A 15,210-nucleotide genomic window follows, 5' to 3' on the forward strand; every position below is an offset into this window, starting at 1 on the left:
ACCGCATAAGGATGCCATAGATGATTGATTTCCCTCCTCTGTGAAGATTGCACACGTCATTTAACACTAGTACATGCAATGTCTGGCAGCCTAATCTTGTAGGGAGTGCAAGCCTTGATTCAAGCACACAGTCCATTGTCTTCCACTATGTCTATCTCATTGACTTGCTTTAAAAAAAACCAAATCATTTCTGGTACTTGCTGAGCTTGTTGTGTGTGGTTCCCCTTTGTGAGGTTTATTACTCTGGAACATTTCACTCTGTGATTTCATTTCCTGGCATACTCACTTTTATAACTCATCCCATCTTGTCATTTGTCTTTATACTTTGTGCCTTACTTTTTATTGCAAATTAATTGGAATGAATCCCTCAAGCTAGCATCAGAGAATGCCATCTTGTTTACCTTCTTTGCTCCCTTGCCCCCCACCCACCCAGCTGCCCCACACACAGACATATATTTAGCTTCTAAATTCATGTATCGACTCGTGGACTGGGAAGTATAACATTTGAAACATAATGACCTCAGTAGAAAGTCTCTTGGTATGTGCATGTTTTCTCTTCCCAGAGAGCCTAAGGGAAAAGAACACCTCATTGAGTCTCATGTGCTATGTCTCTACTGCAATTAAAAACCTCTGGCTGGCTTGTGCCAGCTGACTCAGGCTCGCAGGGCTTGGGCTAAGGGGCTGTTTAATTGTGGTATAGACATTCAGGTCTGAGATCTAAGACCCTGCGAGGTGGGAGGGTCCCAGAGCTCAGGCTGCAGCCTGAGCCCAAAAGTCTATACCACAATAAACAGTCCGTTTGCCCGAGCCCTGCGAACTCAAGTCAACTAGCAGCTGTGATTTTTCAGTGTAGATGTACCTGTAGGCTGTCTACTGTTGATCTTACATAGTACCTCTTGGCCCTCAGTAAAAACAAGAATTCATTAGAACAGTTAAGACTGAGAGTGTTTCAGTGGTGTCCAGTTACATCTTCCACCCTAAACACTGTAGTTGTTTACAACAATTCAGTCTTTTTTTTTTAAAAAGGCAACTAATGTTAGAATAAATGAACAGCTGAGGTTTTCAGCCAGTTCTCCACTTCTGTGAGATCTTTCTCTATATATTATCCCCTCAAGTAATTAAGCTGTTGACCTAATGTAGTAAGGTTGCCAATTTTCTATTCGCACAAAACTGAGCACCCTGACCCCACCCCTGCTCGCTCTATCCCCCCTCCCTCTGTTGCTTGCTCCATCTTCCCCCCCCCCCCCCCACACACAGCAGGCACTCATGGCTCCAGCCTCATGGGTGGGGGCGTGGAGGCTCAGGACTTACTTGTGCAGTGGGGTGAGCTGGCGCTTGTGGCTGGATGAAATTAACCACAGAAATAGCCCACAGGCCATGGGTTCCCCTCTCCTCGCTTAGGCATGAGAGCCAGAAGCGGGATATGCCAGCTTCTTCCCAGGAGCCACGCCGTGCGGAGGCTAGCAGGGAGCCTGGTCACCTGGTCACCCTATAACGTAGGGGGGAAATCTTTGCATTTCTCAATTCTTTTATTCTTGTTAACCAAATTTCTATAGTGAGTCTGTGTTTTTTTTCAACCACAGTGGTGTAATTCATTTAGTAGTGGTATTAAAACTGAGGATGATCTGAGAAAATGGGCAGGATTAATAGTAGCCCAGATAATATTTCAAATTTTACAAAATATGTAAGGGAAAATGGGGCACAAATACTTTCTAAAATAAGTCTGTCTTTATTCCAACTCTATTCAGTGGCAAAAAAAAAAAAAAATTCTTTGAGATTATTTCTCGTTGAATTTGGGAATAATAAATTCAGTTTTCTAAAAGGACTTTGAGTTGGTAATTGCTCCTCCATTTAACAGCAAGAGAATTTTGTGTTCAAATAACATTCTTGATCATTATTTAAATTCATAATTGTTTCAAATTTGTGTTTAATGCAAAGTTAGCTTCAAGAAAAGATAGGTCAGAACAGGCTAATATTCTCGTCTATCTTTTAACCTACTTATCCCCAGAGAGGGTGCAGTGATTATTTTACCAGTTATACTTGGGTGTGTACAGTTTAAACAACTGAACTTAGTTTTCTCTGCCAAACCCTCTCCACTAGCTCCATTCTCCATTGCTGTCAAGGTCAGTAGGTTTCCGTGCCATGAAATCCAGCTTTACAAATGTGTTCCACTCTCTTCTATACAGCCAGGCAGTCACTGGATCTTGTCCCTTCCTCTAGAACACTGATTAAAATCTGTCCTCGCTCCTTCTCATTTCAATTCCTTATAACCTTGTGTTTCTTGGTCACCTATCTTAACAACTATAATGTTCATCTGTTGGGGTCTTCCTGCTTCTCCCAACCAGTCCATCCAAAATGCTGCTTCAAACCCCTGCCCTCTCCTAACAGTTGTAACCGTTTGTCCCTGGGTTACCTTTCCCCCCACATCCTCCGATCACCTTTTCATACATATCCTGCCTTAACATACTGCTTCTATGAAGCCTCCATTGAAGTTCTTTGAAGTTTATATTGCACCCGGGGAGAAAAACATAAAATAATTTCGACTTTGTGAAGTATAGCACTGAAGTTACAAAATGCCAGGATTTTTATTTAATTCTGTGCACAGGATGCATGGTACTCAGGGAGTGAATAGCATTGGGTATTGAATGAATCTGTTTGTAAGACCCCTGCCTAAGTTGTTCCAGAAGTTGTATAGTGTATGAGGCAGGGGACTGCAGGAAGGAAAAGGATGGTCTGGTAGGTAGTTGAATGCCATCCTGGGAACTGATTTTATTCCTGCCTCTGTCACAGAGTTTTTGTATGATTCTTGGCAAGTCACCTAAATCAAAAAGTTCGTTCATGTTCTTCATTTTGTGGGTACCCAGCTGAAGACCTCTGCAGTCTGATTTGTAGCATTGCTGAGTGCTCTCAACTACAAGTGAGGTCAGTGGGAGATTTGGTTTGAACGTGTAATGTACAATAAAATGTAGGTGACCAGATGTCTCATTTTTAAAGGGACAGTCTCATTTTCGGGGACTTTTTCTTATATAGGCACCTATTACTCCCCAACCTCTGTCCCATTTTTTCACAGTTGCTAACTGGTAACTAATAAAATGCCAAGTACTGTGTGAAAAATTGAATCATGTGCTTCTCAGATTGGGCATCCAAAATATTTGACACTTGTCCATTTTGGCTTTAATCTCTGTGCCTTTATTCCCCAGGCATAAAATAGGGATGGTACTGCCTCACCTCATGGAGATGGTGTGAAGGTAAATTCATTAATATTTGTAAAGAACTAGGATACTACTGGCTGAGCTTCACAAAAAAAATTATCAGGAGAAAATTATCAACTTTTATTTAGTGTAGGGTCTGATAATGTGAAGTAAATAGCACAGCTACATAGTGTTGAGGATCAAAAGATATATTGAATAGCTATCCATTCAGTGAGGATTGTCCAGTCAGTGCACAGAGCAAAGGAAAAGGTCTTATAGAAAAAATTAATGTCCTCAAATAATTAGAGACTATCCTAATTCGTGCACACAAGGGCCCCAGACTATGTTTGTCCAGTCAACCTTACTTCTGACATTTCCCAACTATTAAGTGTTTGACTTTGAAACCTTAGTGCTCTTTTAATGTGGGTTTTGTTTGTAATTTTCTAGGTTTTTAAAAAAGCAACATGGAAAAAATGGGTGTTTTTTCAGGAGAACAGCAAAAGGCATGTGACACCAGGGCAGCCATCCCCCCTTATCAAATTTCAAGTTCCTGTTTCAAAGAAAGGAGTCACTAGACTAGAGCTGCTCAGTGAACAGTTTTAAGAATATTTTAATGTGGGGGAAAAAGTGTTTTTTCCCTAACCTCATTCTAAGAAATGACCAAACTGTTTCTGCTGGAATGTTCTGGGAAAAAATCAGCCTGAGGCAGACACTGAGTATGGAAAATTTGAGCCCAGTTGGTTAAAATTCAGCAAAATTATAAGCAATTGAAAATGGGGTGGTGATATGGAATGTGTTGGGCAGCCCTTAACTAAGGATCTGCTACTTATGCTGCTTCTAATGATGAAAATCAATATATTTTGCATACATCTTATGACTGTCCCTTCACTGAATAATTGCTCCTCTTTTCTTCAGTAGTCTGTTCATGATTTGATTGAACAGTAAATTCTTGGGGCAGACACATTATCTTATTTGATTGTAAGGTGTCTCACAACTCTGGTGCTCTATAAGTAAAGTTGGAAGTTTGAGTTGAATTTCTGTCATTGATAATGGGATAACAGTATTCAAAATAATGAGCTATTTGTGGGGGGGGGGGCGGTGTCAAGATGAATCAATTGCTTCCCCTTATCTGGTCTCATAGTAGGAAAATTACTAGATCACATTGAAATTGACTTAGCAAGCATGATCCTAATAAAATGAAACAACTTTACTCATATAATTTGTGAAATTCACTTAAGAAACAGAGGTGACTATTTTGGGCTTTAGTCTGGATGGATTTATTAAGAAGTCCATAGTTGATAGTGCAGAGAGCTACACTGAATAACTCAAATTGATGACTGTGAGGAAAAAAACTTCATGATAGTCTGCAGAGGTCTGGAAACAGTTTGTCCTCCTGAAAAATAAGATTCCATAACTTCCCAGAAACAAAGATTTAGTGAAGCAGTTGCAGTCTTCTGAAGGCTCCGCCACTGTCCAAAATATAAAGCAAACTAGATGGACCACAGATTCGTTCTGTGGTGGTGAATCCTATTTCTAGGACAATTTGTCTGATGCATACACTTTTAATATATTCATGATGGGAGATCATTTTATTTGGGTCCAAAGGTTTGATATTTGTACTTGAAAAACAATTTTTTGTTGAGAAGGATTCATGTTTTTGGTTTTATGTGCATGCATGCAGATGTGGAAGAGAATATTATAGTAGTTGTATGAGTTTTTAGTCAGAAGACTTGGAGGAAGAGAGTAACATTTCACATCTGCAATTGTCAGATGTACCTACTATAAATCTTTACTTGCATCCCCCCCGTAGTCAGCATTCTAGATTCCCCAGTGTCTGTCTTGCTGTTTTTAACCTCATGCTGTTTTCTGAACCTGGGAAATTCACAGCACTCCTGGTAATTAGCTAGAAAAGACAATAAGTTTTGATTGATTTTCTATTAGGAAAATGTCCTAAATGAGACTTTAGTGGCTTTAATAATTGTGTGTGCAGAATGTGTGAGAGTGATGGGGGGTGGTTCTCAGGGGCACTGTTATTCATGCCCTAATTGCAACATAAAACCTGGGTGTGATTCTTGTGGAAGGGGTGCATCTTGAAATGGAATTACGGAAGAGAGAACAGGCTAATCCCTGGAGGGTAAGGAACACGTTTCCTGTGTTTGCAGTGACTCCTCGCACCGTTCTAGGAACAGCATTGAGAGAGCTGAGGAGGAGTCCCATCTGGTCAGCCTCCACTGAAAGAAGGCTTCTATGACAAGGGGTCTCTGGGGAGAAGGAGAGGTACCTGCTTGCCAGGGGAAGAGGACCTTTCATCCTTGAAACTGCAGTGCTATACAAATAATACATTGACGTTATGAATGTCTTTGTGGAGCAGCCTGTATCTTGACCAATGCTTGTAAATTTGACATTGACCTCTTCACCCTGAACTTATGTTAGGGACGGACAAACTTTTTTAAGTAAGATGCAGAAATAGACATCTGTTCAATATATTGAAACCCAGTCACTTCTACTGCTAGACTTCAGTCTTCCTATTTGACACCTTTAATAAGACCCAACTTCAACATAAAAATGAAATAAATCGTGAAAATAATCACTGGTTAAATCATGTTGTTTACTGTGTTGTGGTAGCTGTATTGGTCCTAGGATACATGAGACAAGTGGGTAAGAGAGTCTTTTATTACACCAGCTTCTACTGGTGGAAGAGACCGAGACCAGTGAGCTCTGTGTAGCTCAAAAGCTTGTCTGTCTCTTCTGCCAACAGAAGTTGGTCTAATAAAAGATCTTCACCACTTTGTCTGTAGCTATATCATAACTGTTCTGCACACATAGGAAGGATTGGGCTATCTTGCCAGGATAAAATTGTTCTAGAATGGCAGTAACAATAGGCAGAAAAAACAGATCTTCCATGCTGTCCTCCTCATCTAGTGCAGACCAGTTTTGGGGCCAGGGAACGTGGGGGAAACTGAAGTGAGCATAGGAGTGGCGAATAGATTGCCTATTCCAGTGCTGTAATACACTGTTGGACTGTTTGCAGAAAAGACTCAGTATTTGCAGAAAAAGCACTGTTAAAGAGTTGCAGGAAGTGCCTCTAACTCACTTTCATAATTAATGTTTGGGGGAGGAGAGAGAAGATCCTGTGGGATAAATTAGCATTCGTTAGGTTTATATGCAAACAAAGATTAGGCTAGCTAATGTTAAAGCAAATATCCATTGACCCAAACTGCCCTTTCCTTGCCAGAGGTAAGATTCCTTTTAGAATCTGATGCTCTGACCATTTGTTTAAAAATGACACATTTCGCTGGTCTTTTAAGTTTATCCAGTGAGATACATTTTCGTATGTTGTCTGCAAACCACTTTTCAGGAAACAGTTTAAGTTTTAACAAGCTCGTTTTTAGCATTTCAGAATCTGCTGCCTGCCTAACACCCACATCTGTTTGGTGTGAACTGCATGTGTCACCATTGTTCCAGACTGAGTCACGGTTAGTTTTTAGCTGCATGTGCTCAACAAAGACTTGGAACATTAGTATCTGGGCTTTGCCAGCAAACTCAGTGTCTGATTTGTAAACAGTTACCTTTGCTGTTATAAAATCTGGTAGATAGTCAGCACTTTTAAAGCAAATGGCACTAGTCCCATGTTAACTAAGAGCAATAAATGTATATGGTCAATTAAACTTTTGAAAGAATATCAGTTTTGCAATGACAGCATAGCCTGCGTGCTGAGCTACTTTGGCTTTCTGATGGTTTCATTCTCGTTGTTCATTGGTTTTATTGTTATCTGACTTAGTCACAACTCAAACATTTCCCCTGATTTATTTTTTAATCTGAAGAACATTTGCTGTGCCTACATGTATTATGAAATGTCACCTTGTTGTCTGAAATTCATGCGAATATCTCATTTTAATGAATTAACATTCCCAGATCCTAAGACATGAATGTCACTTTGAATTCATGTTTAAAAGAGGTATTATATTGGCTGTGTAAAGTCCAACTATATAAATGTACTACCAGTAACCTTGAGTGTATTTTTTCATTCTTTAAAGAATATGTGTGGATATAGAATTCTTTCTGCAGTGCCAGTACAGACAATGAGTAAATTAGGCTTCCTAAATAGTCCTGTTTGATCTTCTAAAGCCATTTAAACACTTCTTTTTTTATAAAGGAAGATAATTCATGTTTATGCTGCCACCTTCTATCAGCAATGGAAGGCGCATTCCATTTTCATGTGTTTTTGGTTTTAAAAGTAGCATCTAGCTTTCACTGGTCAAGAGTGAGAGAGAAATATCTATGGTGGAGGGAATTAAGGAGGGAAGGGACATGCCTGGAATAAAACAGCCACTCTTTGAAAATATAACTGATACCGGAAACTAAGATTTTCAGTTTGTTTGAAGCTTTAGGGAAAGTTCTGATTTCATTCCATTGGGAGTCAGATTATTTCATGTTTTCCTAATCTTTCATAATCTGGTAAATTAATTATTCCTGTACTTTGCACTGCAGTAGAACCTTAGTGGGTCCCCTGTTAAAAAATGTCTTTGTTGTAGCTAATTGTAGCTGTGTGTATGAAGGGGAGGGGTTATGGCGAATATTCTGATTTAAATTGCAGATCTAAAACACGTGGAATAAAGTTGAGGGAATGTCACTTACCTCACCCCTTGTAAATGTAGATTTGTAGAACACAAAATATAAACATTTCTCCTGTTCCATCAGTGCTCTGAGATTTTTAAAGACTAATAATTAGCAGCTCTATTAAACAGAAACTGTATTCCCTGGACCTCAGTGGCACAGCAATTGCAGAGTCTTATTTTGATCAGAGGCAATTTGTCTTCTGTAATGCAGAGGTGGGGTGATAGATTAGGTCTTGTACTGCCTCCATAACCAGACAGTGATGTTTGTGATTCTTCTGCAGTAGTGGAAATGTAAAGGCTGCTTTACTAAGGGTATGTCTACACTACCCGCTGGATCGGCAAGTAGTGATTGATCTATCGGGGATCAGTGTATCGCATCTCATCTTGACATGATACATTGATCCCTGAACATGCTCCCCGTCGACTCCAGAACTCCACCAGGATGAGAGGCAGAAGCGGGGTCGACGTGGGAGCGGCATCCGTCGATCCTGTACCGTGAGGATGCAAAGTAAGCCAATCTAAGATACGTTGACTTCAGCAATGCTATTCTCATACCTGAAGTTGCGGATCTTAAATCAATTTCTCCCCCCCAGTGTAGACCAGGCCTAAGAACATGTCAAGGGAATCTTCCCACCATTATAGGTGCTTGTCTCCTAGACTGACTGACAGACTTACATAGAATACTGCTCAGAGGAGACAAGCATACAGCATACCTCACCCATCATATGTCTGTGCCCCACATCTAGAATATTTAGTTTCAACCACAAACATCCTTACATTTGGCTGAAGGACATTTGTTTCCCATATAAACACTGAACAACATACTTAGTCTTGCGGTATTTGACCAGGGTAGGAGTTCTCGTTTTTTATTGCTTTCCCATACTGCTGTCAGGAGAAATGACCCATTTTGACAGGACTGCTACTGCCAGTGATGGATTCAAATACCACTTTTTGCATTAAACTTTTGCTGATAGAGAGAGGCTTTTTTCCCCCCTCATGAGATCGTTTCTATCATGCCCCTGCCTTCTCTACTGTTCAGAAGATGGTTTACCAAAAAAAAATAAAAAAAATCCAAGATCAGTACAAGTGCAGTTTGTACACAAGAAAAAAGTCCCAAAACAACTTTTGGGCTGTCCCAAAATTTTAATATATTTTATGAAATATTTAGAAAAACCCCAGTTAGTCCTAAGGATTTGTGTAGTCCCAATCAGATACTCAAGGAGCTGACTGAGGAGATAACTGAGCCATTAGAGATTATCTTGAAAAGTCATGGAGGATGGGAGAAATTCCAGAATACTGGAAAAAGATAAATATAGTGCCAGTCTATAGAAAGGGAAATAAGGACAACCCAGGGAATTACAGACCAGTTAGCTTAACTTCAGTACCTGGAAAGATAATGGAGCAAATAATCAATTTGCAAACACTGAGAAGATAGTAAGGTGATAAGTAACAATCAGCATGGATTTGTCAAGAACAAATTATGTCAAACTAACCTGATAGCTTTCTTTGACACGGTAACAAGTCTTGTGGATGGGGGGAAGCGGTAGACATGGTATATCTTGACTTTAGTAAAACTTTTGATACTGTCTCACATGATCTTCTCACAAACAAACTGGGGAAATGCAACCTAGATGAAACTACAATAAGGTGGGTGCATAACTGGTTGGAAAACTTTTCCCAGAGAGTAATCATCAGTGGTTCACAGTCATGCTGGACTGGCATAACGAGTGGGGTCACGCAGGGATCAGTTCTGTTCAATATCTTCATTATTGATTTAGATAAAGACATAGAGTATACACTTACGAAGTTTGTGGATGATACCAAGATGGGAGGGGTTGCAAGTGCTTTGGAAGATAGGTTTATAATTCAGAATGATCTGGAGAAATGACCTGAAGTAAATAGGATGAAATTCAATAAGGTCAAATGCAGAGTACTCCACTTAAGAAGTAACAATCACATACAAAATGGGAAATGACTGCCTAGGAGGGAGTACTGTGGAAAGGGATCTGGGGGTCATAGTGGACCACAAGCTAAATATGAGCCAACAGTGTAACACTGTTTCAAAAAAAAAGCTGAACATCATTCTGGGATGTATTAGCAGGAGTGTTGTAAGAAAGACATGAGAAGTAATTCTTCAGCTCTACTCCGCGCTGATTAGGCCTCAACTGGAGTATTGTATCCAGTTCTGGGCGCCACATTTCAGGAAAGATGTGGAAAAATTGGAGAAAGTCCAGAGAAGAGCAACAAAAATGATTCAAGGTCTAAAAACATGACTTATGAGTGAAGATTGAAAAAATTGGGTTTGTTTAGTCTGGAAAAGAGAAGACTGAGAGGAGAGGATAGGACAAGAAGCAATGGGCTTAAATTGCAGCAAGGAAGGGTTAGGTTGGACATCAGGAAAAACTTTCTCTCAGGGTGGTTAAGCACTGAAATAAATTGCCTAGGGAGATTGTGGAATCTCCATCATTGGAGATTTTTAAGAGCAGGTTAAACAGACATCTGTCAGGGATGGTCTAGATCAGTGATTTTCAAACTGCGGGTTGTAACCCAGTACTAGGTCGTGGAATGTAAGGCACTGGGACGCAGAGGCTCTGGTCAGCGCCACCAACCAGGCTGTTAAAAGTTCGGTCAGCAGTGCTGCCTGGTTAAGGCAGGCTAGTGCTTACCTGTTCTGACACCACGCTGCGCCCCGGAAGCAGCCAGCAGCACGTCCGGTGCCTGGGGGGGAAGCCCTCGGCTCCACGCTCTGCCCCGGCCCTGAGCTCTGGAGCTTGTGCACCTCTGCCTCAGAGCCGGACCTGCTGCTGACTGTTTCCAGGGCACAGCACAGTCTGCGGTGCCAGGACAGTCAGGAAGCCTGCCTTAGCACCCCTGCTGTGCCATTGACCGGGAGCCACCTGAGGTAAGCCTGCACATCAACCCCCTCCCACACTCTGAACCCCTCCTTCCCGGCCCCACCCCACAGCCCTCACCCCTGCACCCCAAACCTATGCCCCAGCCCTCAGCTCCTCTCACACCTGAAATCCTCATCCGTGGCTCCATTGGGTCACAGGCATCAACAGTTTTCTTCAACTGGGTTTCCAGAAAAAAAGTTTGTAAACCACTGGTCTAGATAATAGTCCTGCCATGAGTGCAGGGGACTGAACTAGATGACCTCTCGAGGTCCCTTCCAGTCCTATGATTCCATGAATCATTGTGGTATCTGAGTGCCTAGGAAGAGAGGGAAACTTTTAGGCTTCCAAAATAAACAAGGTTCTTTAATGTTATCTTAACGATGATTCTGCTGGGCCAATTGCTAACAAACCCAAAGTGATAATTTCTGTGATCACCAGCACATGCTTACATATTGGGTGGTTCTTCACAATGCTTAAAAACTGAACAAGTAGGCCTAATATTATGTCGAGAAACCTTTATAGTTCCTTTTTAGCAGTCTCTCCATTAAATGGATATTGCTATAATTAAAGTCAGGCAAATCCTCAAATATTTCATATAAATGAAGTGTCCACTATCAGACAGCTTGTAAAGTTACAATATGTTCTTTAGAGATTTCTGTGTGTGCACTAAGATTTTAGCCTTGGAGTCATGAATACTTAAATAACTAAATAAATGCAAAAGGGGAAATAAGATGTACAAAGAGGACAATAAAAAAATGCTTTGTTTTATAAAACTTTTACATTTAGTAGTGGGTCATAATTTGTGCGGAACTCATTGCTGGCAGAATAGAAAAGAAAGATCCTGATGTAGTATTGTCTTTGTGACAGTAGGATGCTGCTAGTTAATGTGCTTCTCTCACTGTATAGCTGCTGTAGCATGCTGAAAGATTTCTGTTGTTTTATGAATAAGTCATGCAGGCTGGAGCAGATGGCATAAGGAGTGACGAGACAGTTACCAGGGGAGCTTGGAGAGAAGTTCAAGGACACCCAGGGAATCTTTAAACATTTAGAGAAGCAGGTATAATTGGAAAGTGGAGGGGAGACCCCAGAAAGAATTGAACAGTGAAACCTGAAGAGGGTTGTGGGGGGGTGGGGAACCGTTTAAATGATCAGAGAGCCTTGAAAAAGGAAATAGAGCAGTGTGGGGAATATGTGCAGTTTTGGAGAGCTTACAGTGGACTAGAGTTTCTGGAGAGAAAGCTGAAGCTGCTCACAACTAAAATATAACCAGGTTGACTTCAGTAATGTGTGTTTGTATCTTTTTCTACAGTTGCTTTAGGTCGTAATCAACCCCTGAAAAAAGAGAAACCAAAATGGAAAAGCGATTACCCAATGACAGATGGACAGCTGCGCAGTAAAAGAGATGAGTTTTGGGACACAGCACCAGCTTTTGAAGGCCGCAAGGAGATTTGGGATGCCCTCAAGGCTGCTGCACATGCGTTTGAGAGCAATGATCATGAACTGGCACAAGCAATCATTGATGGTGCAAACATAACGCTACCACATGGTAGGTTTGTCTGAGATGGACACAACCTCAGCAAGAATAGTAACAGGGTAGATGGGAATGGAAGGCTTGTCAGTATAGTTTACCATTTGGGAATAAATTTATGAGACACACAATATCCTAGAAGTCCTCGTTTGTTGATATGACTGTCATCATCAAGTGATCTTTTTCTCTGTTTACCATATTGATGCTGGAAGAAACCAGAATTTTGCTGAGATGCAAAAGGGTGCTGACAACATATAGATCTTTCTAGTTAGCTGAGTCTCAGTTGTATGATGTTTTGAAATGTGTATTAACATCTGCACTAAGGACATGACATACAAAGGCACGCTCTGTTTCAAGAGGTTACTTCAGAATACCCACATGTGATTTCCAGTATAGCTTTATTGTACTTTTAAAAGCCACCTCTTCTAGGCAATCATAGTTGTCTTCTCATCTATAGGATAACTGTATATGACAGATTTCATGGTGTTTTAATTGATTCTTCACTGGGGAAAAAGAACATCTAAAACACCTAGTAGTGTTTGCAAACTGCTTTGATGTCTCGGATGTGCCTATTTCATGTGTTTTCACTTCTACTCAATCTGTAGTTTGACTTTTGATCTTCTTTCCTTACATGCAACGTTCAGCATAAGAAATAAACTGCTTCTCATGTTCATTGTTTTTAAGTTTAGTAGGATTTTGTTTGTTCTAGTTTTTCTAAGGATTGTTGGTAGTAGAGGTAGAGTTTGAATACCCGCTTTCAGGAAATCAGAGCTGTAGTTTATTTAAAGTATCTGATGATTGAGATTCAGGAAATATGGGGAATAGGCCCAAACTGGAGCACAGGCTTCAAAGCTTTCATGCTCTGGTTAGGCTGTACTTTTAGTCTCCCATCCTTAAAGTGGAATGATGAATTCTGATAGGCAGTGTACATATTCTGGCATTGTTTTGCCTGAAGTGTTAATTCACAATGCAGCCCAAGGGGACAGAAGTGAAAAATGGCTATCTGGGAGCTTCAGTTAACCTGGGATGATGCTTTTGGGAGTCATCATGTTTACACCTAGTTACACCCTGACTTATTGAATCTCTTGTTTCAGGCTTCAAGGCCCCTAGTGAAACTGAACTGCTCTCATGTTGTGGTTTGGAGTTTTTTAGCTTTTTGCGGTTTGGGGCTTCTAGGAGTGTCTCTTGCTGTAGCCTGTTGTATACACTGCAGCTAATAACACTTCAAGAAGGTGTTACTATTTGCATTGTCAGTGTGTTCACTTTCTCTCGCTCACTCTCAGCAGTTGGATTCTTTCAAGGTTGTTGAGAGATGAAATTTTTTTTTACTAGAAGGTGATGTGCTCCCCAGTGTTCTGACTGTCCCTTTAACACATCCTCTTGAAAACAAACAAATAGAAGGGTTTCTCTGTAAACACAACCTGTTGCTTTGATTGAAATCCCATGTGATTTAATATTGCTGTCCCAAGTGAATTAATATAGCTGTCCTTAATTCAGAGTACGTGTGGCTAGAAGAATCCACAGGCAATCATTTTCAGAATCTCCCATTGCTATACAGGTCAAAGGAGACTCCAAGTTCTCCTGTTGATTAGACAGCAACAAAAACATTTTGATCCCTCAAACAGGTATCCCAAGCCAAACAAATCTGAAACAGGTAAAATACTCCCATGTCTTGCTTGGTACAGTGGTCCTCATGTAGTCTATCAGTGCCCTCTTTGCAGAGCATATTGTTGCAGCATAAGTAATTTTAACCCTAAACAGACTTTTAGTAGTTCCACTAGGCAGGCTTCAACTGAGTCCAAGTGGTTATGGTTCACAATTGTCCACAGTTTTCATATCCAACAGGAGCAGTGTTTTGAATAAGTAATTTGTGTGGATGGTGGGAAGGAGTCAGAACTACCTAATGTGGTAATGATTGATATCTCAAAAGGCCTCTCTAGACTTTTGCTTTTCATTGGTGTTCCTTTGTCATAAGCAAGGTCCTGTGAACTCCGCACCAGTGTGATCCTAAATTCTGCCGCAAGGCTTCCATGATTTTGCGTGTCAGTGCAGAATTCTGTAATAGTTTCAGTTAAAATCAAACATTGATTTAAATCATGAAATGGTATATTATTGAACTATATCATGTATTGTTTTGCTATCAAATAGATTTATTTTACAGTGACCCTTAAATTTTAATGTTACTGGATTTTTGTATTTGCAACGTATAACGTCTACAATGTAGTTTATAACAGAGGAAGATGGATATCTTGGCAACCAAAGAGGGGACATTCAGGGCTTTTGTCACTCAGGGGATTGTGGATTCACTGGAAACTTCTGCCAAAATGATCAGTTGAAATAATTAACAGTTGAAATGTCAACATCTGCTGAGATTAATGAGACCAGTTAACATCTCAGAAGCTGTTTGAGTGTTTGCAGACTTGGGAATACAACAATGCATTGGTTTTCACTCAGTTTCTATTTTGAAGGTTTTTCTTTGCAACCAAAAGGATCAGTAGGTTCACTGGTATCTAAATTTATTTAATTTTTATGATAAAGTTGTCCCATAGATTGCCTCTCACTATGTGTTCTTATCATTTTAACCTCTGTTCTCTGTTACCTTCATTCTCCTTCCCTTGCATTATGATACTCTCACTTATCTTTTTTTTTTTTTTAAATTGGATTTTAGGCTCTGTAGGACAGGGATTGTCTCTTAGGCTATGTCTACACTGGCAATTAAACTAGCCCATCCCAACCCCAAAAGACAGAAGTTTTGCCGTGACAAGCAGAAGTGTGAACAGCGCATTGTCAGCAAGAATGCTCTCCTGCCTACAACACAAACACCACTTGGTGGTGGTGGAAGTTTTGGGTTGGCAGGGGAACCAACAAACAGCAGCTACACTGCACAACTTTTAGCAGCACAGCTCTAGCCACACAGCCATGTCACTAAAAGCTGTGTAGTGTAGACATAGCATAAATGTGTGTGTGGAGCCTAACAC

The 15,210-nt window shown here is 40.5% G+C and overlaps 1 protein-coding gene across 6 annotated transcripts in view; it reads left to right on the forward strand.

The window, feature by feature from the left end:
• Positions 1-15,210, forward strand: part of UBTD2 (ubiquitin domain containing 2) — a 120,616-nt gene that overhangs the window by 42,128 nt on the left and 63,278 nt on the right. For 4 of the 6 annotated variants that reach the window (XM_032801455.2, XM_032801456.1, XM_075068109.1 and 1 more), the window contains exon 2: positions 12,014-12,250. In XM_032801455.2, the coding sequence (XP_032657346.1) occupies positions 12,014-12,250 (237 nt within the window). Of the gene's footprint in view, positions 1-11,653; positions 11,762-12,013; positions 12,251-15,210 lie in introns of all 6 variants that reach the window. The other 2 variants (XM_032801459.2, XM_075068110.1) reach the window with 1 other exon arrangement.

Source organism: Chelonoidis abingdonii, chromosome 7 (assembly GCF_003597395.2).
Source record: "Chelonoidis abingdonii isolate Lonesome George chromosome 7, CheloAbing_2.0, whole genome shotgun sequence".
In the NCBI taxonomy this organism is placed as follows: domain Eukaryota; kingdom Metazoa; phylum Chordata; order Testudines; family Testudinidae; genus Chelonoidis; species Chelonoidis abingdonii.